This window comes from Piliocolobus tephrosceles, chromosome 9 (assembly GCF_002776525.5).
Source record: "Piliocolobus tephrosceles isolate RC106 chromosome 9, ASM277652v3, whole genome shotgun sequence".
Classification (NCBI taxonomy): domain Eukaryota; kingdom Metazoa; phylum Chordata; class Mammalia; order Primates; family Cercopithecidae; genus Piliocolobus; species Piliocolobus tephrosceles.
In genome coordinates, this window is record NC_045442.1 from 104428760 (window position 1) to 104444787 (window position 16028).

Here is a 16028-nt window from a genome sequence, read left to right on the forward strand (position 1 = left end):
TTTCACTTCTCATTTAATACCTTTTATAAAGTAATGAGTAGAGTCTAGTTCTCCAGGGACCCAGATATATACATGTATTCATTTAATAAAAATTCACTCTATATTGGGTACTGATATTCTATATCCTAAATATTTTTGGAAACATTCCCTCAGTTTAGGCCTACATTATCCTTGTTTTGCAATATTTTCTAATTCAGTTCCCTTTATTTATTCATATGCCCTTGAAATTCATCCTCCCCACAGTATTTAGGGTGATCTGTCTCCAATGCAAATAGGACCTTGAGTTCGTCTTGAAAACATAAATGTTCAAACATCTTAAGGTTACATATAAGGCTTTCATCATCTGACTTCTGCCTAACTCTCCATCTTTAGCCCTTTCCCCTTTCTTCCCTTTTCTCTGGGATTACTCAACTGCTGGTGATGCTGTCCTCGGGTGCTTGTATTTTAGACAAATACGCTGTCTGAGGCTTCTTTCCCTCTCTTGTTGCTGCCTTGCATGCTGTTACCCTTTCCTGCCCTTTACCCCTTTTAGTCTGGCTAACCTCACTTTTTAAGTCTCAACTCAGGCATGATCTCTAGAAAAGCCATCTTTGACACCTTTTATTTACTTGTTTTTTTTTTTTTTTTTTTGTGATGGAGTCTTACTGGAGTACAGCAGCATGATCTTGGCACTCCGCAAACCTCCGCCTCCCAGGTTCAAGCGATTTTCCTAACTCAGCCTTCCAAGTAGCTGGGATCACAGGCACCCATCACCAAGCCCAGCTCATTTTTGTATTTTTAGTAGACAGGGTGTTTCATCATGTTGGCCAGGCTGGTCTGGAACTCCTGGCCTCAAGTGATCCATCCGCCTTGGCCTTCCAGAGTGCTGGGATTACAGATGTGAGCCACCGTGCTGTTCTTATTTACATTCTTTAAACCCCAGTGTTTAGCACTTAGCAGGAACTCAGTAAATAATTGTCTAGTAAAATAGATAAAGACTGTTTATACAAAGATAACTTGAAAGATTGTCCCCTACCATCTAGGGAGAAAGGGCATAAACATATAAATAAATGATTTACAGTTCAGATGGAAAAGATACAGTACAAAGATAAGGTACTAAGGGCAGCCCCAAGGAAGGAGACACCTGTTTATCAGGGGGAAGATAGCTGTAATCGAGGAAGACTTCACATAACTCTCTTAGTCTTAAAAGATGAAAAGAAATTTGTCAAAATAGCAGAAAACGTTTCAGATGTAAGGAGCGTGATATACAATGATAAAGATGTAAAAAATAACAGTAATTTTGGAACTCATTAATAATGAACAACACTTTGTGCCTTGTTGAAAAGATACTGTTATAGAGAACATCTACAGTGTTACTTTATATATTCCTACTGTATTATAAAATTTTGTTTTGTTTCTGACAGTTTAGCTTATTTACGTTGGGTGAATGAATTTGTGAGTGAATCTTTGAGACGTTTGTATGAGTCGAACCTATTGTCTAGTGTTAGTAGTCTCCCCAAGTGGTTTGTTGAAGTTTTGGATAATAGTTGAAGTTTTAATTAGATACTTTGTTAAGCTGATACTTAGAAGTATTTCTTACTGAGAAGTAAATGTTCCACTAAAGATTAGGCTTCATTCAAACTTTTTGTGATTGCGCCACTGCACTCCAGCTAGGGTGACAGAGTAAGGCCCTGTCTCCAAAACAAATAGAAGAAAACCCTCTCAATTTATAAAATAAAAATAAATGTTATTTTCTCTTTCTATAAAGACTATACCTTTTACCTAACTGTTCTAAGTAGTTCGTTTAACTAAATATTTGGATTTTTTCAGCTGAACATGACTTAGAAGTGGCATCAGAAGAAGAGCAAGAAAGGGAAGAAAGTGAAAATAACCAGCCACAGGTATTATATATATTGTTTTAAATTTCTCTTTTAATATTGTTTTCTTTGCTTTAATGATGTAACATCTTTCAAATGAAATTACCTTTCAGACTAGCCTTTTAGAATCAATAGATCATTATTTAATATTTAGTATTAAAAACATTTAGACTAGTTAAAATGTTCTTAGACTGTATCGTAACCTATAGCTAATCTTTTGTTTTTGTTTTTGTTATAGTTAATCTTTACCCTTGGAATTGAAGCCAGAAATTTCCTGAGTATTGTTGCCTCTTTCATTTTTATATTACATGATAAAGATGGTAACATCAAATATTGAATCATATTATTAAACAATAGAAATTATGAACATTTTAACACTGATGGCCACTGAGTTGAATTCATCTTAAAGGAGTAATCATTCCCAGTGGTTCAGGATTTACATTCTTATATTCCTGGTCACTAATTCCAAGGTTAAAGATTTATTCTGCCTTGTGATCTCTGTCAACTTCAGTGTCTACATTCAGGGAAAGAATGAGGTCAGAAAATCAACCCAGTTATTAAGAAAATCATTCCTTTTAGAATGGGATCTTTCCACTGTTAGTATATAAACAATAACTTTCTGATTATTTCAGTCTAGGAAATCAGTAAATATTACATAATTTTTTTATCCACTATTAATGAACCTTAGAATATATAAGAATTGGACTTAAGCTGATAGCCTATACAGATGCATAACACCATATTATGGTATATAATTTCAATCAAAATGTAAGGATTTGCTTTTCTTTCTGATTGTTGTTTATTTTGGCTCCAAATGATTTAAAGTTTCCCTACTCTCCAGTTAGAAATCTTTGGAAAAAGTACTTAAATGCACTGTAGGTGCTCAGTATTTGAGGTATGGTAAGGTAAAATCTTTTTAAGTGAGGATGCCTTTGTAATGCTACAGATCATCTGCTAATTTATTTTTGGTAGATTTAACATGTAATGAATTAAGTTTAATCCAAAGGAACAGTGAAACACTTAACTTTGCTAGTTCATGCTTTTCTTCTATTTTAGGCTAAGGCAAATTAGTTTTTACTTCTTAGTTACTATTCCAGTGATTTGGGAGTAACTAAACGTAGATTAAGTTTAACAGTTAAATTTTAATTATTTTCTAATTGTTCTTTGTCCGTACTTGATTACTCAAGGATAAAGTTATTTTAAAAACATGCACCCTGACAGAAAAGACATCTGAAAAACAAAACAAGCAAATTAATCTTTCACTTTCACGTCTGCAAAAAATGTCTCAAGAACCAGAACTGAATAAGGAATGTGATAGAGAGGATGTATCTGTATATTCAGGACTTCCTGGTGTGCAAAACGGTGAAGAAATGTCAACCAAACAAGGCAAATTAGAGTGGAAAAATAACTTAAAACTCATCACAAATGAGTTAAAACAGAGCTGTGGTGAAACTTGTGAAAAATACAAAATTACTGCTTATCCTGGGGAAGAGCCACTACATGATAACTCTAAAGGAGGCGCAAACTTAAAGGAAGTACCTTCTTCTTTGACAAATAATATACTTGATTGTGATGAAAAAGATTCTCCTGTCTCTGTACTATACCAGGCATTGCCTGAACAAAAAGAACCCAGTCTTGAAAATGGCTTTTCATCTCCTTCATACTCTGTGTCCCCAGACTATGTCTGCCAGTCATATTCTAAGACTTATTTAAATGAAAATAAATTAGGCCATGGGAATGTTAACAGACCAGACACTGAACATGTTTTTAACACAGATGAGAATTTTTATAATGATAGAGAAAATAAAAAAGTAAGGAACCCAGAAATAGTTACAGGTAAAATGAAAGAAGAATTTGATATGCAAATAACAAAAAATATGAACCAAAGTAGCACTAATTGGAAATTAGACATCAGACGTGTGCCTCAGTCTAGTGATCCAAAAAGACCTTTTGATTTGATCTTCTCCAAAGAAATGAAGCATATGATTCAAATAAAAAGGCACAGGATTTCTGCTGGTACAGATGCTTATAAGAAAACAAAACCAATACAGAACTTGTTCCAGAAGCCGTTATATGATCATTGCAGTGCTCATAACTATAAAAGCATGGAACCTGAATTAGAAAATGTGAGGTCTTCTCTACCACATAGTGAGAGAACATCAAAAGTATCTCTAAAAGAAGAATTACAGCAAGATATGCAAAGGTTTAAAAATGAGATAGGCATGTTAAAAGTAGGGTTCCAGACTTTGGAGAAAGAAAAAGTCCAACTTCAGAAAGAGGTAGAGGTTTGCTTGCTGCTGCTCTTTGTTTTTTTCTCTATCAATTATTTGATCCATTCTGATTTTCTGCTTATGAAGAGCTCAAGTATAAAATGGTGTTACCTAAATATGTAATTGTGTGTAGAAATAGATTATTTCTGCTAAGTAGCAGAAGTTAAGGAAAATGTTCTCAAAATCTTTGTTCCTTAATCAACTTAAGAAGTCTATGAGTCTTTGCTCTTCTAAGTGACATATGGACTGGGAAACTAATTTAGCCATATACCATGTGACCTTGTGAACCAGTGTAAGTGTAAAGGAAATTGCTTTATGAAAGGTAGTAAGTGCTAGGGTTTTTTTCCATATTGACTTAAAAATGAATTCCTTTTATTTAAACAACAACATGGCAATACAGTGGGAAAGAAGCAGTGACTGAAAGAGATATAAAAATGTTTCTAGCCCTGAGTATTGTAACAAATATTCCCAGCCAAAGGGATCTTTTTAATGCGAGCTTATCTGTTTGACTGAAACTGTTAGAGTTTATCATTCCATTCTGACCACTTTAAAGATTTTTGACAACAAATACATATACTTTCACATATTTTTTAAATCACCAGTCAAATATTTCTGTTGAACCAGACCTTTACATTATGTTGTTTAATAAAGTATGATAAGTTTGGGCATGTATACCATATAAGTAGCATAAATCCTCAGTCAGCAATTTAGTATTTAACTCCAAAGTAGAAAGCTGAGTTCTGTACATTGAGTTTTAAAGATAAACAATAATCTGCAGATATTCTTCTTTTTCTTTCTTTCTTTCTTTCTTTTTCTTTCTTTTTTTTTTTGAGACAGAATATCACTCTATTGCCCAGACTGGAGTGCAATGGCATGATCTTAGCTCACTGCAACCTCCGCCTCCCGGGTTCAAGCCATTCTCCTGCCTCAGCCTCCTGAGTAGCTGAGATTACAGGCATGCACCACCACACCCGGCTAATTTTTGTATTTTAGTAGAGACTGGGTTTCACCATGTTGGCCAGACTGGTCTTAAACTCCTGACCTCATGATCCGCCTTCCGTGGCCTCCCAAAGTGCTGGGATTACAGCGTGAGCCACCGCGCCTTGCCAATATTCTTCTTTAAAAGTAAAAGTAGATGAGGTTACCTACACCCTGCTATGGCTTTAAATTACTTTGCCAGTGTCACGCTTTTAATTCATCTGATTAATTTGATGAATTTATTTGGTAATTTATCTGATTCAGCATTATGGAGTTATATCATGTCTTTTGGTGCCATAAAATGCTAGATAATGCCACTTTAGGAGCTCTGGATGGATCATTTAATCTTTCTTTGTTTTACTCCCATTATCAGTAGATAATGGGGCTAACTTAGATAATTAATACTTATACTGTGTATCCTCCAGCTATAAAATTTTATGGTTATTGAATGTGAAATTTGGGAAGCATCTCATTCTCCAGAATTCCACATCAGCAACTCAGCACTTTCACTCTGTTGCTTATGTTGTGGCAAACTTTGGTTTCTGTGTTTCAGTGAGCATCTTCGCTTTGTTGATATCCCAGGATCCAAATGAAAAAAAGAATTATAAAAGACACTGGGGAAGAGAATAGCTTAGTGCAGAAAGGGGAAAGATTGCTTTCTCTTCCTGGAACAATGTCACATCCTCTAAATCTGGCTGCATAGTATAAAATCCAGGTGGTAAAGGCAGAAGAAGATGCATCTTGTGTCTTTGTCTTTTTATTTCTCGGTTTCTGCCAGTAAAATGGAGTGAAAATTCATAGTAGATAGTGAAGATTGGATGGGAATAAAAGCACAAAATTAAGAAGAGTCCTTGAAATTTTGGAAAATTCTGTTTTACCCAAACAGAAATGAAGCAGACTTTACAAAAATTTCATTAATAAAATTATAATAATAGCTGATAATTATATAACAATTATATATACAATGATCCCATTAAAGTAAGCAGGAAATATTTTTATTGGCTAAAGTTACCATAGTTAAACTGAGTCAAATGATAAACTCAGTGAAAACAGAGAAATTCTTTTTGTTAAATAAAGTAATAGCAATTCCTTAGTATCAAACTTTCATCGAAGGTTGAAGAAGAAAGGAAAAAACACAGAAATAGTGAAATGGAAGTGTCAGCAAACATACATGATGGTGCTACTGATGATGATGAAGATGATGGATTAATTCAAGAAAGAAGGAGTGGAGAAACTGATCATCAGCAATTTCCCAGGAAGGAAAATAAAGAGTATGCTAGGTAAGCCGGTAGCATATTTAACAGCAGATGATTGTTACTGTGCTATAAAACTAATTCTAAGTTGGACTAATATTCATGATTAATGAATATTATACTTTTATTATACAAGGGATATGCAACCTTATCTTGCAATTAGAAAAAGGCAAATTAACAAACAATGAGATACCAGTTGTTTCAGTCATACTGATTTTTATTTAAAAAATAATACCCAGTGATGGCAAATGCGAGAAAAAAGGCATTCTCATACACTGTTGGTAAATGAAATTGGTAAATCCTTTTTGAAGGATAATTTAGTATGTATTAGAATTTCAAATATTTCCTATCTTTAACCTAACAGCTTCACTTCTGGGACTAGATTCTACAGGAAAATATGACTGATGTAAAAATGCACACATACAAGGACATTTATTATATATTATGTATAATATACAGTAAGCCTATATATAATATATGCAACATGTTAAACATAAATAATATGTATTTTAAGGATATTTATATAAACACATTACATATATACATATGTATGTTAAGGATATTTATTATAGTATCCCAAATGTTGGGCTCTCAAATTAATCTGAATATTGCCAAGGGATTACACAGAGGGATCTGTACTCCATGTAAATGTTTCAGTATATTGGGTATTTTTAGGGGCTCACGCTCAACTGTTAACACAGTGGGAAATTTCAGTCTCTGTAAATTATGTAGGTATATGATAGTGATATCCTTGTACATGTTTTTAGACCATAAAAAAGTAGTTATGACTGGGCGCGGTGGCTCATGCCTGTAATCCCAGCACTTTGGGAGGCTGAGGCAGGTGGATCACTTGAGGTCAGAGTTCCAGACGAGCCTGGAAAACATGGTGAAACCCCATCTCTACTAAAAATACAAAATTAGGCAGGCGTGGTGGCAGGTACCTGTAAACCCAACTAATAGGGAAGCTGAGGCAGGAGAATCGCTTGAACCTGGGAGGCAGAAATTGCAGTGAGCCAAGATTGTGCCACTGCACTCCAAACTGGGCACAGGGTGAGACTCTATCTCCAAAAGTAATAATAATAATAATTACAGATTTTCTGGTGGTAAATCTAACTAGGCTAAAAGTCTATAAAAGTTACCACATTCTTTTCTTTTTTTGAGATGGAGTTTCGCTCTTGTTGCCCAGGCTGGAGTGCAGTGGCGCCATCTCAGCTCACTACAACCTCTGTCTCCTGTGCTCAAGCAATTCACCTGCCTCAGCCACCCAAGTAGCTGGGATTTCAGGCCCGCGCCATCACATCAGACTAATTTTTTTGTATTTTTAGTAGAGATGGGGTTTCACCATCTTGGCCAGCTGGTCTTGAACTCCTGACCTCGTGATTCACCCGCCTCAGCCTCCCAAAGTGCTGGGATTACAGGCATGAGCCTCCGTGCCCCGCCCATTATTTTATTTTCAAACAAAATCATAACTAATCAGAATATTGCTATTTTGGAGCTGCATATAATGACATACAGGTATTCTAAAAGTAAAGGTTTTTTCCCCCACCCGGATATTTTTCTGATTTCTTCTTTCATGTTATATGTGTATCATTCTATTTTTAAAACTTCATTAAAAAAAAAACTTCATTTAAGTGAAACATTATATTTAAAAACAAAACCAAAAATATAGCCCAAATCTAATTGCTACTTCCGTGTCTAAAGATCATTGCTTGTAATCTGTGAGCTCCAACCTTTTACTGTAGCATTCAAGTTTAGTGTAGCATTCACCTCTCTCTAGTTTCTTTTTTTTCTTTCAAGTTCCTAGGAAACATCTAGACTCTGTGGGCCTAATCTCTGCTCACCTTCTATCTCTAGGTAGAATGGTTTTCTCTCACTTTTTTGTCTTGTGAACTCCTCTATTTTGTCTCTTCTGTTTTAAAGCTGTCCTTATGCTCAGATGTACCTTTTCATATATTAACTCTTACATATCACATTTTATCATAATGGTATGATAAAATTATGGTTTTTGAAGCAGGGAATATACATTTCCTCTTATGTTGTTGGTAATTTGTGTTTTTTGAATTAGTGAATGAATGGAGGTGGAGGAAATGTTGGAATTTTATAAAATTTTTTTGTTTGTCAGAATTATTAGAAAACATTGGCTTTTTAATGGATTTTTAAATTTTTGTTATTCTTTTTTGTTCTTAACTCTCTTTCTGCATTTTGTTTCTTTTTTTTCTTTTTTCTTATCTGTCATTTCCCATGGCTTTTTTAAAGTAGTGGTCCTGCCTTGCAAATGAAGGAAGTAAAGAGAACCTCGAAAGAATCTGTGAATTCACCAGTGTTTGAGAAAGCCAGTTTACTAACTGGTGGCCTGCTACAAGTGGATGATGACAGCAGTTTAAGTGAAATAGATGAGGACGAAGAAAGGTAAAATGTGTGACTTCTTTATTTCTCTATGGAGGAAGGTTAGTAATAATTTTTTTTCTGAAAATAGAATGATGTAGTCTCCCAAAGCTAGAGAATATCGACTGTTTCCATGCTGCCGAAAGATTAAGATGAGGACAACTTTGACAAGCAGCAGTTTCAATAAATGGTCACCATGGAGCCCTGACTGTAGTGGATGGGCTTTGACAGTGTTTGAGAGAACTTGGACTGAGGGGCAGTAGGTAAATGGGTGGTAACTGAAGAAGAATGTGGGATTCAAGGGAGCCTTCTTTCTTTCTTATTTTAAAATGTGAGCTTTTAGAGTATATTTACATGCTTTTGGGAGTGACCCAGTAGAGAAGGAAATGCTTATGAAATTTAGTTTTGTTTGCATGTCTAAGCCTCAGAAAGCTTGATCCATTATCTTTTAAAGATTTGTAATAAACTAACTGTTCTTAGAACTTCTATTTATGTAGTTTTTTGCTGTATAAAAAGAGATTGTTCATTTAGAATTGTTTCAGAAATGGAATATTCTTATATAATTGAATGTGTCGATGACAATCTAAAAGTTAAACTATCATATATGGATTTTTAAAAATTAATAATAAACATGCAAACCATGTAGGTCATACTGAATTGAATTTAAATAATTTTTGGTAATTGAAGATATCAGAGTACTTTTGATAATAGCATCATGAACAGCTATGATTTTGTAAGACTAAAAGATCAGGTGTATTAATTTAATAGTTGTTTAGATTCTGGGGAGAAGGGGAGGATTTTGTTTATGTACAGTAGAAAATTAAACTATTGACAGTCTGTCACAAACTTAGATTATAAAGTTCTAAAATATTAAAAACCATGTTACCTTATACTAATAGTGTCTAATAGTGTCATTGACATGTATTGTATGCTCAATAAGGGTTGTTTTTTTTTTTTTTTTTTGTCAGAGTCTTGCTCTGTTGCCCAGGCTGGAGTGCAGTGACGTGATCTCAGCTCACTGCAACCTCCGTCTCTTGCTTTCAAGCAATTCTCATGCCTCAGCCTCCCAAGTAGCTGGGACTACAGGTGCACACCACCATGCCTGGCTATTTTTTGTATTTTTAGTAGAGACAGGGTTTTGCCATGTTGGCCAGGCTGGTCTTGAACGGACCTCAAGTGATCTGCCCACCTTGGCCTCACAAAGTGCTGGGATTATAGGCGAGAGCCACCATGCCCAGCTTCAATAAGGATTTTTGAATGCATGAATAAAGAGTTGAGTAGATGAATGAATGAACGTTGATGAATTTCTTTAGAAAAAATAAATGTTGAGCTTATTGAAAGTAGGTTTCCAAATTGGCTAGATATAAGGTCTTTTTATTTTAAAAATATTTACAAGATTAAAAAATTATTATTTATAATTATAACCAGAAATAGAATGAAAATATAGATTCATCTGCTATCATATCACTTAAAAACACTTGAAAATAAATATTACTTTCACAGCACAGCAAAATATGTTTTGGAGCTAGAATTTTTGGGTTTGAATTTTGGGTCTGCTACTGACCAGCTATATGTGCTTAGGCAAATTACTTGGCTTTTCTGTGCCTAGTTTCTTCCTTTATAAAATACCTAATATTTTATCAACCTCACAGAATTATTGTTATGATTAAAATGAGTTTAACATATGTACAGTGCTTAGAATAATGCATAGTACCTGCATTGTGAGTCCTGAAAAAAGCTAATATCGTCATTCAAAAAGGGTTTCCGTCATGTAAAGGTGTTAAGTAATATATTCCAAATAGGTTTTAGTGCCAGTAAAAGCTTGTTTTTATTGAAAAGGTCAATAGCAAAAAAAACCTGGTATATTTCTTTCTATTGATTAATGTAACACTGTGTTTTCCTTTTGCTTTGACTGTCAGGAAGTTTGATCTAAATTTGTTTGTTATGATATTAGTATATTTTTCTTGTCACTTACTTTTACTTTTTCTGTTTATAGTTCAATACCCCTTGTAGAAAGTTATTATCTTTTATATTACCTGTAAAAAATATTCCTGTGAACTTTATGAATAGGGTAATAAATAAATTACAAATGCAGAGCTTTTATTTAAAAAAACAATAATTTTAGATATTCCTTGCATTTTACATATTTATTATTTGCCTGAAAGTTTTTTTTTTTTTTTTTTTTTTAGGCCTAGTAAGAAAACATCTAATGAAAAGAACAAGGTACTGTAAAAAATAAATTATCAAAATTATTGTTTAAAAAATACATTATAAAATATAAAGTGGGCTGGGCACAGTGGCTCACACCTGTAATCCCAGCACTTTGGAAGGCTAAAGCAGGAGGATTGCTTAACTTCAGGAATTTGAGACCAGCCTAGGTAACATAGTGAGAGCCCTGTCTCTACAAAAATTAAGAAAAAATTAACCAGGCATAGTGAGCATGCCTGTAGTCCCAGCTACTTGTGAGGCTGAGGTGAGAGGATTGGTTGAGCCCGGGAGTTTGAAGCTGCAGTGAGCTATGATCACAATGCTACACTCCAGCCTGAATGATAGAGCAAGACCCGATGTCAAAAAAAAAAAAAAGAAGAAATGAAAAAAAATACAGAGAATCTTTTGTTGTAAAGACATTTACTTTGAAAAACTGATTAAGAAGCACTAACTGTTGATAATATATCCTTTTAACAAAAATCAGTTCTTTTAAAGAAATACCTGTGTTTTTGCTCATATAGAAAGATGGATAATTACCGCTTCTGTATGTGCTATAAATATTTTGGGGACATTTTGAAACAGTGTTATTTATTTCAACCCCATAGGTCAAAAACCAAATACAGTCTATGGATGATGTTGATGACTTAACTCAGTCATCTGAAACAGCCTCAGAGGATTGTGAGCTGCCTCACTCTAGTTACAAGAATTTTATGTTGCTCATTGAACAACTTGGAATGGAGTATAAAGGTAGGCCTATTGCAGAAATTTAAGGCCTTTTTATGTATCCCACTGTAATGTATGTAAAGTAATAGAGTGAAATGTATGCACACTTAGCATACATTATGCTGTGTTTAATTGGTGGCTACGATGCTGCCACTGTGCAAAGCTGAAGAGATCTTTATATAATATATTCTTGATATTATTCTTTTGTTAGCTATGTTTTTTGCAGGGATTTTTTTCTCCCAGTTTGTGGCTTGACTTTTCATCCTCTCTTTTTTTTTAATTTTATTTTTTAATTGTTTTGTTGACTTTTCATTCTCTTAATGGTATCTTTTGAAGAGCAGAAGTTTTTAATTTTGATTAAGTCCAATTTATCTGTTTAATTATGGATTTTGCTTTTTGTATCACATTTAAGAAGTCTTTGCTTAACACAGGGTCACAAAGATTTCCTCCTATGCTTTTTTTCTAGAAGTTTTATAGCTTTAGGTCTTTCTTTGGGACAAAATCTCACTCTGTCACTCAGGCTGGAGTGCACTGTAACTGCAACCTCCACCTCCCAGGTTCAAACGATTCTTCTGTCTCAGCCTCCTGAGTAACTGGGGTTATAGGCATGTGCCACCATACCCAGCTTTTTTTGTTTGTTTTTTTGGGTTTTTTTTTTTTTTGTATTTTTTTGTTTGTTTTTTGTGTTGGTTTGTTTTTTTATTTTTTGGGATGGAGTCTCGTTCTGTCACCCAGGCTGGAGTGCAGTGGCACGATCTCCGCTCACTTCAAGCTCTGCCTCCTGGGTTCACGCTATTCTCCTGCCTCAACCTCCCAAGTAGCTGAAACTACAGGCACCCGCCACCAGGCCTGGCAAATTTTTTGTATTTTTAGTAGAGACAGGGTTTCACCGTGTTAGCCAGGATGTTCTTGATTTCCTGACCTCATGATCCGCCCGCCTTGGTCTCCCAAAGTGCTGGGATTACAGGTGTGAGCCACCCACCATGCCCTGCCGGCTTTTTTGTATTTTTAATAGAGGCGGGATTTCATCATGTTGGCCAGGCTGGTCTCAAACTCCCGACCTCAAGTGATCCGCCCACCTCGGCCTCCCAGAGTGCTGGGATTACGGGCATGAGCCACTGTGCCCAGCCAGTTTTGGGTCTTATATTTAGGTCTGTGATCCATTTTGAGTTCCTATTTTTGTATGGATTGAAGTATGGATTCAAGTTCATCTTTTTGGATATGGACATGCAATTGTTCCAGCATCGTACGTCAGAAAGGCTAGCCTTTTCCTACTGCATTTGCCATTGTGCCTTTGTCAAAAGTAAGTTGACTGCATATGTGTGGGTCTATTTCTCAACTCTATTGTGTTCCGTTGATCTACAGATGCTCCTGAGTTTTATCTCAGGTTTTTGGTTTTTTGTTTTTTGGCTTATAAGCTATGACTCTTTGTTTTGCTATCTTAGTGGTTGCTTTAGGATTTATAGTACATGACTTGAACTTATCACAGCCTACCTTCATATAATGTCATACCACATCATATATGGTATAATTTTGTTATAGTTGTGGTATACAGTATAATGATAATAGTAGACTTTCATTTTTTTCTCTCCTAGCCATATCCTTTCTGAATCTGTGGGATTATAGTTAATTTATTAAGTTTAGAAAGTTTTGGCCAATTTTTCTTCACATTTTTTTTTTTCTGTCTCTCTTCCTCCCTCTTTGGGGGCTTATATATTAGCTGCTTGGATTTTTTTCCATAGTTCATTGGTGTCTCAAAGTTATGAATCTTTTCTTTTGTGATGGTTCATCTGTGTTTATTTTCATCTGATTTAGTTTTCATCTTTGACATTGTAATTTGCATCTCTACAAGTGCAATTTGGTTTTTAAAAAAATATCTTCCATGCCTCCACTTATCTTCTTGAGCTTTATTTTGGGGTGCAGTTGAATTCCATATAAACAGCTTGACTTTTTCCTATCTTGCTTTTATGATTTGGGCTAATTCCCCACTCCTGAGGCAATACCTTTCTGATTATTCGTTGTCTTGAGAAGTATGAGTTTTTCCAGCCTGACTGTGGGAATGAACACTCTTCCCGGTGCTGTGGAAGCACCAGGCAGGATTTCCTGTCTTTTTTTAGGTGGTTTTTTCTTTGGTTTCAGGTAGTTTCCTGGCATACATGCACTGTTCATTACACTGCTCAATACCCAAGAGGGGATCTCTGCAGATCTCCAGAGTTCTTTCTCTGTATCTCTCATTCCTCTCTAGTGTCCTGTGATCTCTGTCTACTTTGCATTTACCAGACTCTCAGCTTCATCACTTCAACTCAGGGAGTTTGCTGGACTTTATGTCAGTTTTTCCTCCCCACATCATGGCCTGGAAACTCTGAAGGCCAGGCTCTGGGCATTCATAAGACCGTAAGACTTACTTCCTTTGTTTCTTTTCTTTTCTTTTTTTTTTTTTTTTTTTGAGACAGAGTCTCACTCTGTCACCCAGGCTGGAGTACAGTGGTGCGATCTCAGCTCACTGCAACCTCTGCCTCCTGGGTTCAAGCAATTTTCCTGCCTTAGCCTCCCAAGTAGCTGTGATTACAGGCACCTGCCACCATGCCCTGCTAATTTTCGTATTTTCAGTAGAGACAGGGTTTTACTATGTTGGCTAGACAGGTCTGGAACCCCTAGCCTCAGATGATCTGCTCACCTCGCCTCCTAAAGTGCTGCGATTACAGGGGTGACCCACCATGCCCAGCCACTTCCTTTGTTTCTTGTCTGTCAGGGATTGTTGTGTTCATTGCCTGAGTCCACTGTCTTGAAACTCATTGTTTCATGTATTTTGTCTGTTTTGTCTTTGGTCATTTCAGGAAAGAAGGAAAGTTAGTACTTGAAGCAGACTGCAGTAGAGGCTCAGCACATGCCGCAGACTGGCTGCATGCTTTTCTTCCCCCTTTGCTCAACTGCTGCTTCTCGTCCTTCATTTCTCAGTGTAGCCACCTCTCCTTCAGGGAAATCTTACCTGGGCCCAGTATAGATCACATTATCTTTTGTGGTCATAGAGCTCTGTTTCCTTACAGCATCTATCTGAATTCATAATTGTGACTTTTTTTGTCTTTGTTTCTTCACTATACTTTAAGCTAAGCAAGTGCAGAGGTCTTGTCTGTTTTATCTGCAGAGCTTAGTTTAATGTCTTTCACATTGTAGGCCCTCAGTATTGGTCAGTGTCTTAATGAGTTACAGTGTATAGTGTGTTATATGCGAAAAGTACTCATATATTTCTGTCTTGTTTTCTCCCTGATACAGATTCTGTTAGCCTATTGAAAATTCAGGATGCAGCTCTTTCGTGTGAAAGATTATTAGAACTTAAAAAAAATCACTGTGAACTACTTACAGTAAAAATTAAAAAAATGGAAGATAAGGTTAATGTACTACAAAAGGAGCTATCTGAAACAAAAGAAATAAAATCACAGTTAGAGCATCAGAAAGTTGAATGGGAACGAGAACTGTGCTCTTTGAGGTATGATAGCCTAGTTTTAAAGAAATGTTTAACTATTTGTACTAAAAATATATAGAATTCTTGTAATTGCTGACTTACCTTCTGGGGCTTAGCAGGGAAGAAAACTTAGTCTTGTGGAGTGTGAAATTCTTGGAAATAATATAACTAGTTCTTAACTATGTACTTCTACTAAATACATATTCTTTTAAATCACTTTAATGGCTATGTAGAAGTTTGTCATACGGAAGTCTCATTATTTATTTAATAGAATAAGTTTTGGGTTTACAATTTTTTTGTATTATAGTTAATGCTGGAAGAAATACCTTTTTATAAATCTTTTTCTATATTTCTAATTATTTACTTTGAATAAATTCTTCAATATAGAATTGTTTATAGGAATTTTTTTAAAAAGGTCTTTGATCCAGATTTTTAAATTGTTCTCAAGAAAGTTTATGTTAATTTATGTTTCAATTAATAAGAGAATGAGATGCCCATTTTTTCAACCTAAAGTTTTTTTTTTTTTTTTTTGAAATGGAGTCTTGCTGTGTTGCCCAGGCTGGAGTGCAGTGGTGGGATTTTGGCTCACTGCAACATCGGCCTCCCGAGTTCTCTTGCCTCAGCCTCCTGAGTAGCTGGGATTACAGGCGCATGCCACTGCACCTGGCTAATTTTTTATATCTTTAATAGAGATGTGGTTTCACCCTGTTGGCCAGGCTGGTCTCGAACTCCTGACTTCAAGTGATCTGCCCTCCTCAGCCTCCCAAAGTGATAGGATTACAGGCATGAACCACTGGCACCCGCCAAAAAGAAATTTTCAACTTGCATCTTTATTGAATCATTTCCAATATCCTTTTCCATAATATTTACCAGAGGTACTTGTAACAGAAAC

At 35.4% G+C, this 16028-nt stretch overlaps 1 protein-coding gene across 4 annotated transcripts in view; it reads left to right on the forward strand.

Moving 5' to 3' along the window:
- The window catches only part of ANKRD26 (ankyrin repeat domain 26), a 95560-nt gene that overhangs the window by 45206 nt on the left and 34326 nt on the right, over positions 1-16028 (forward strand). For 3 of the 4 annotated variants that reach the window (XM_023194634.2, XM_023194636.2, XM_023194637.2), the window contains 6 exons: positions 1810-1880; positions 6218-6384; positions 8614-8766; positions 10932-10965; positions 11556-11697; positions 14947-15160. In XM_023194634.2, the coding sequence (XP_023050402.2) occupies positions 1810-1880; positions 6218-6384; positions 8614-8766; positions 10932-10965; positions 11556-11697; positions 14947-15160 (781 nt within the window). The remainder of the gene's footprint in view (positions 1-1809; positions 1881-6217; positions 6385-8613; positions 8767-10931; positions 10966-11555; positions 11698-14946; positions 15161-16028) is intronic. The other variant, XM_023194635.2, reaches the window with a different exon arrangement.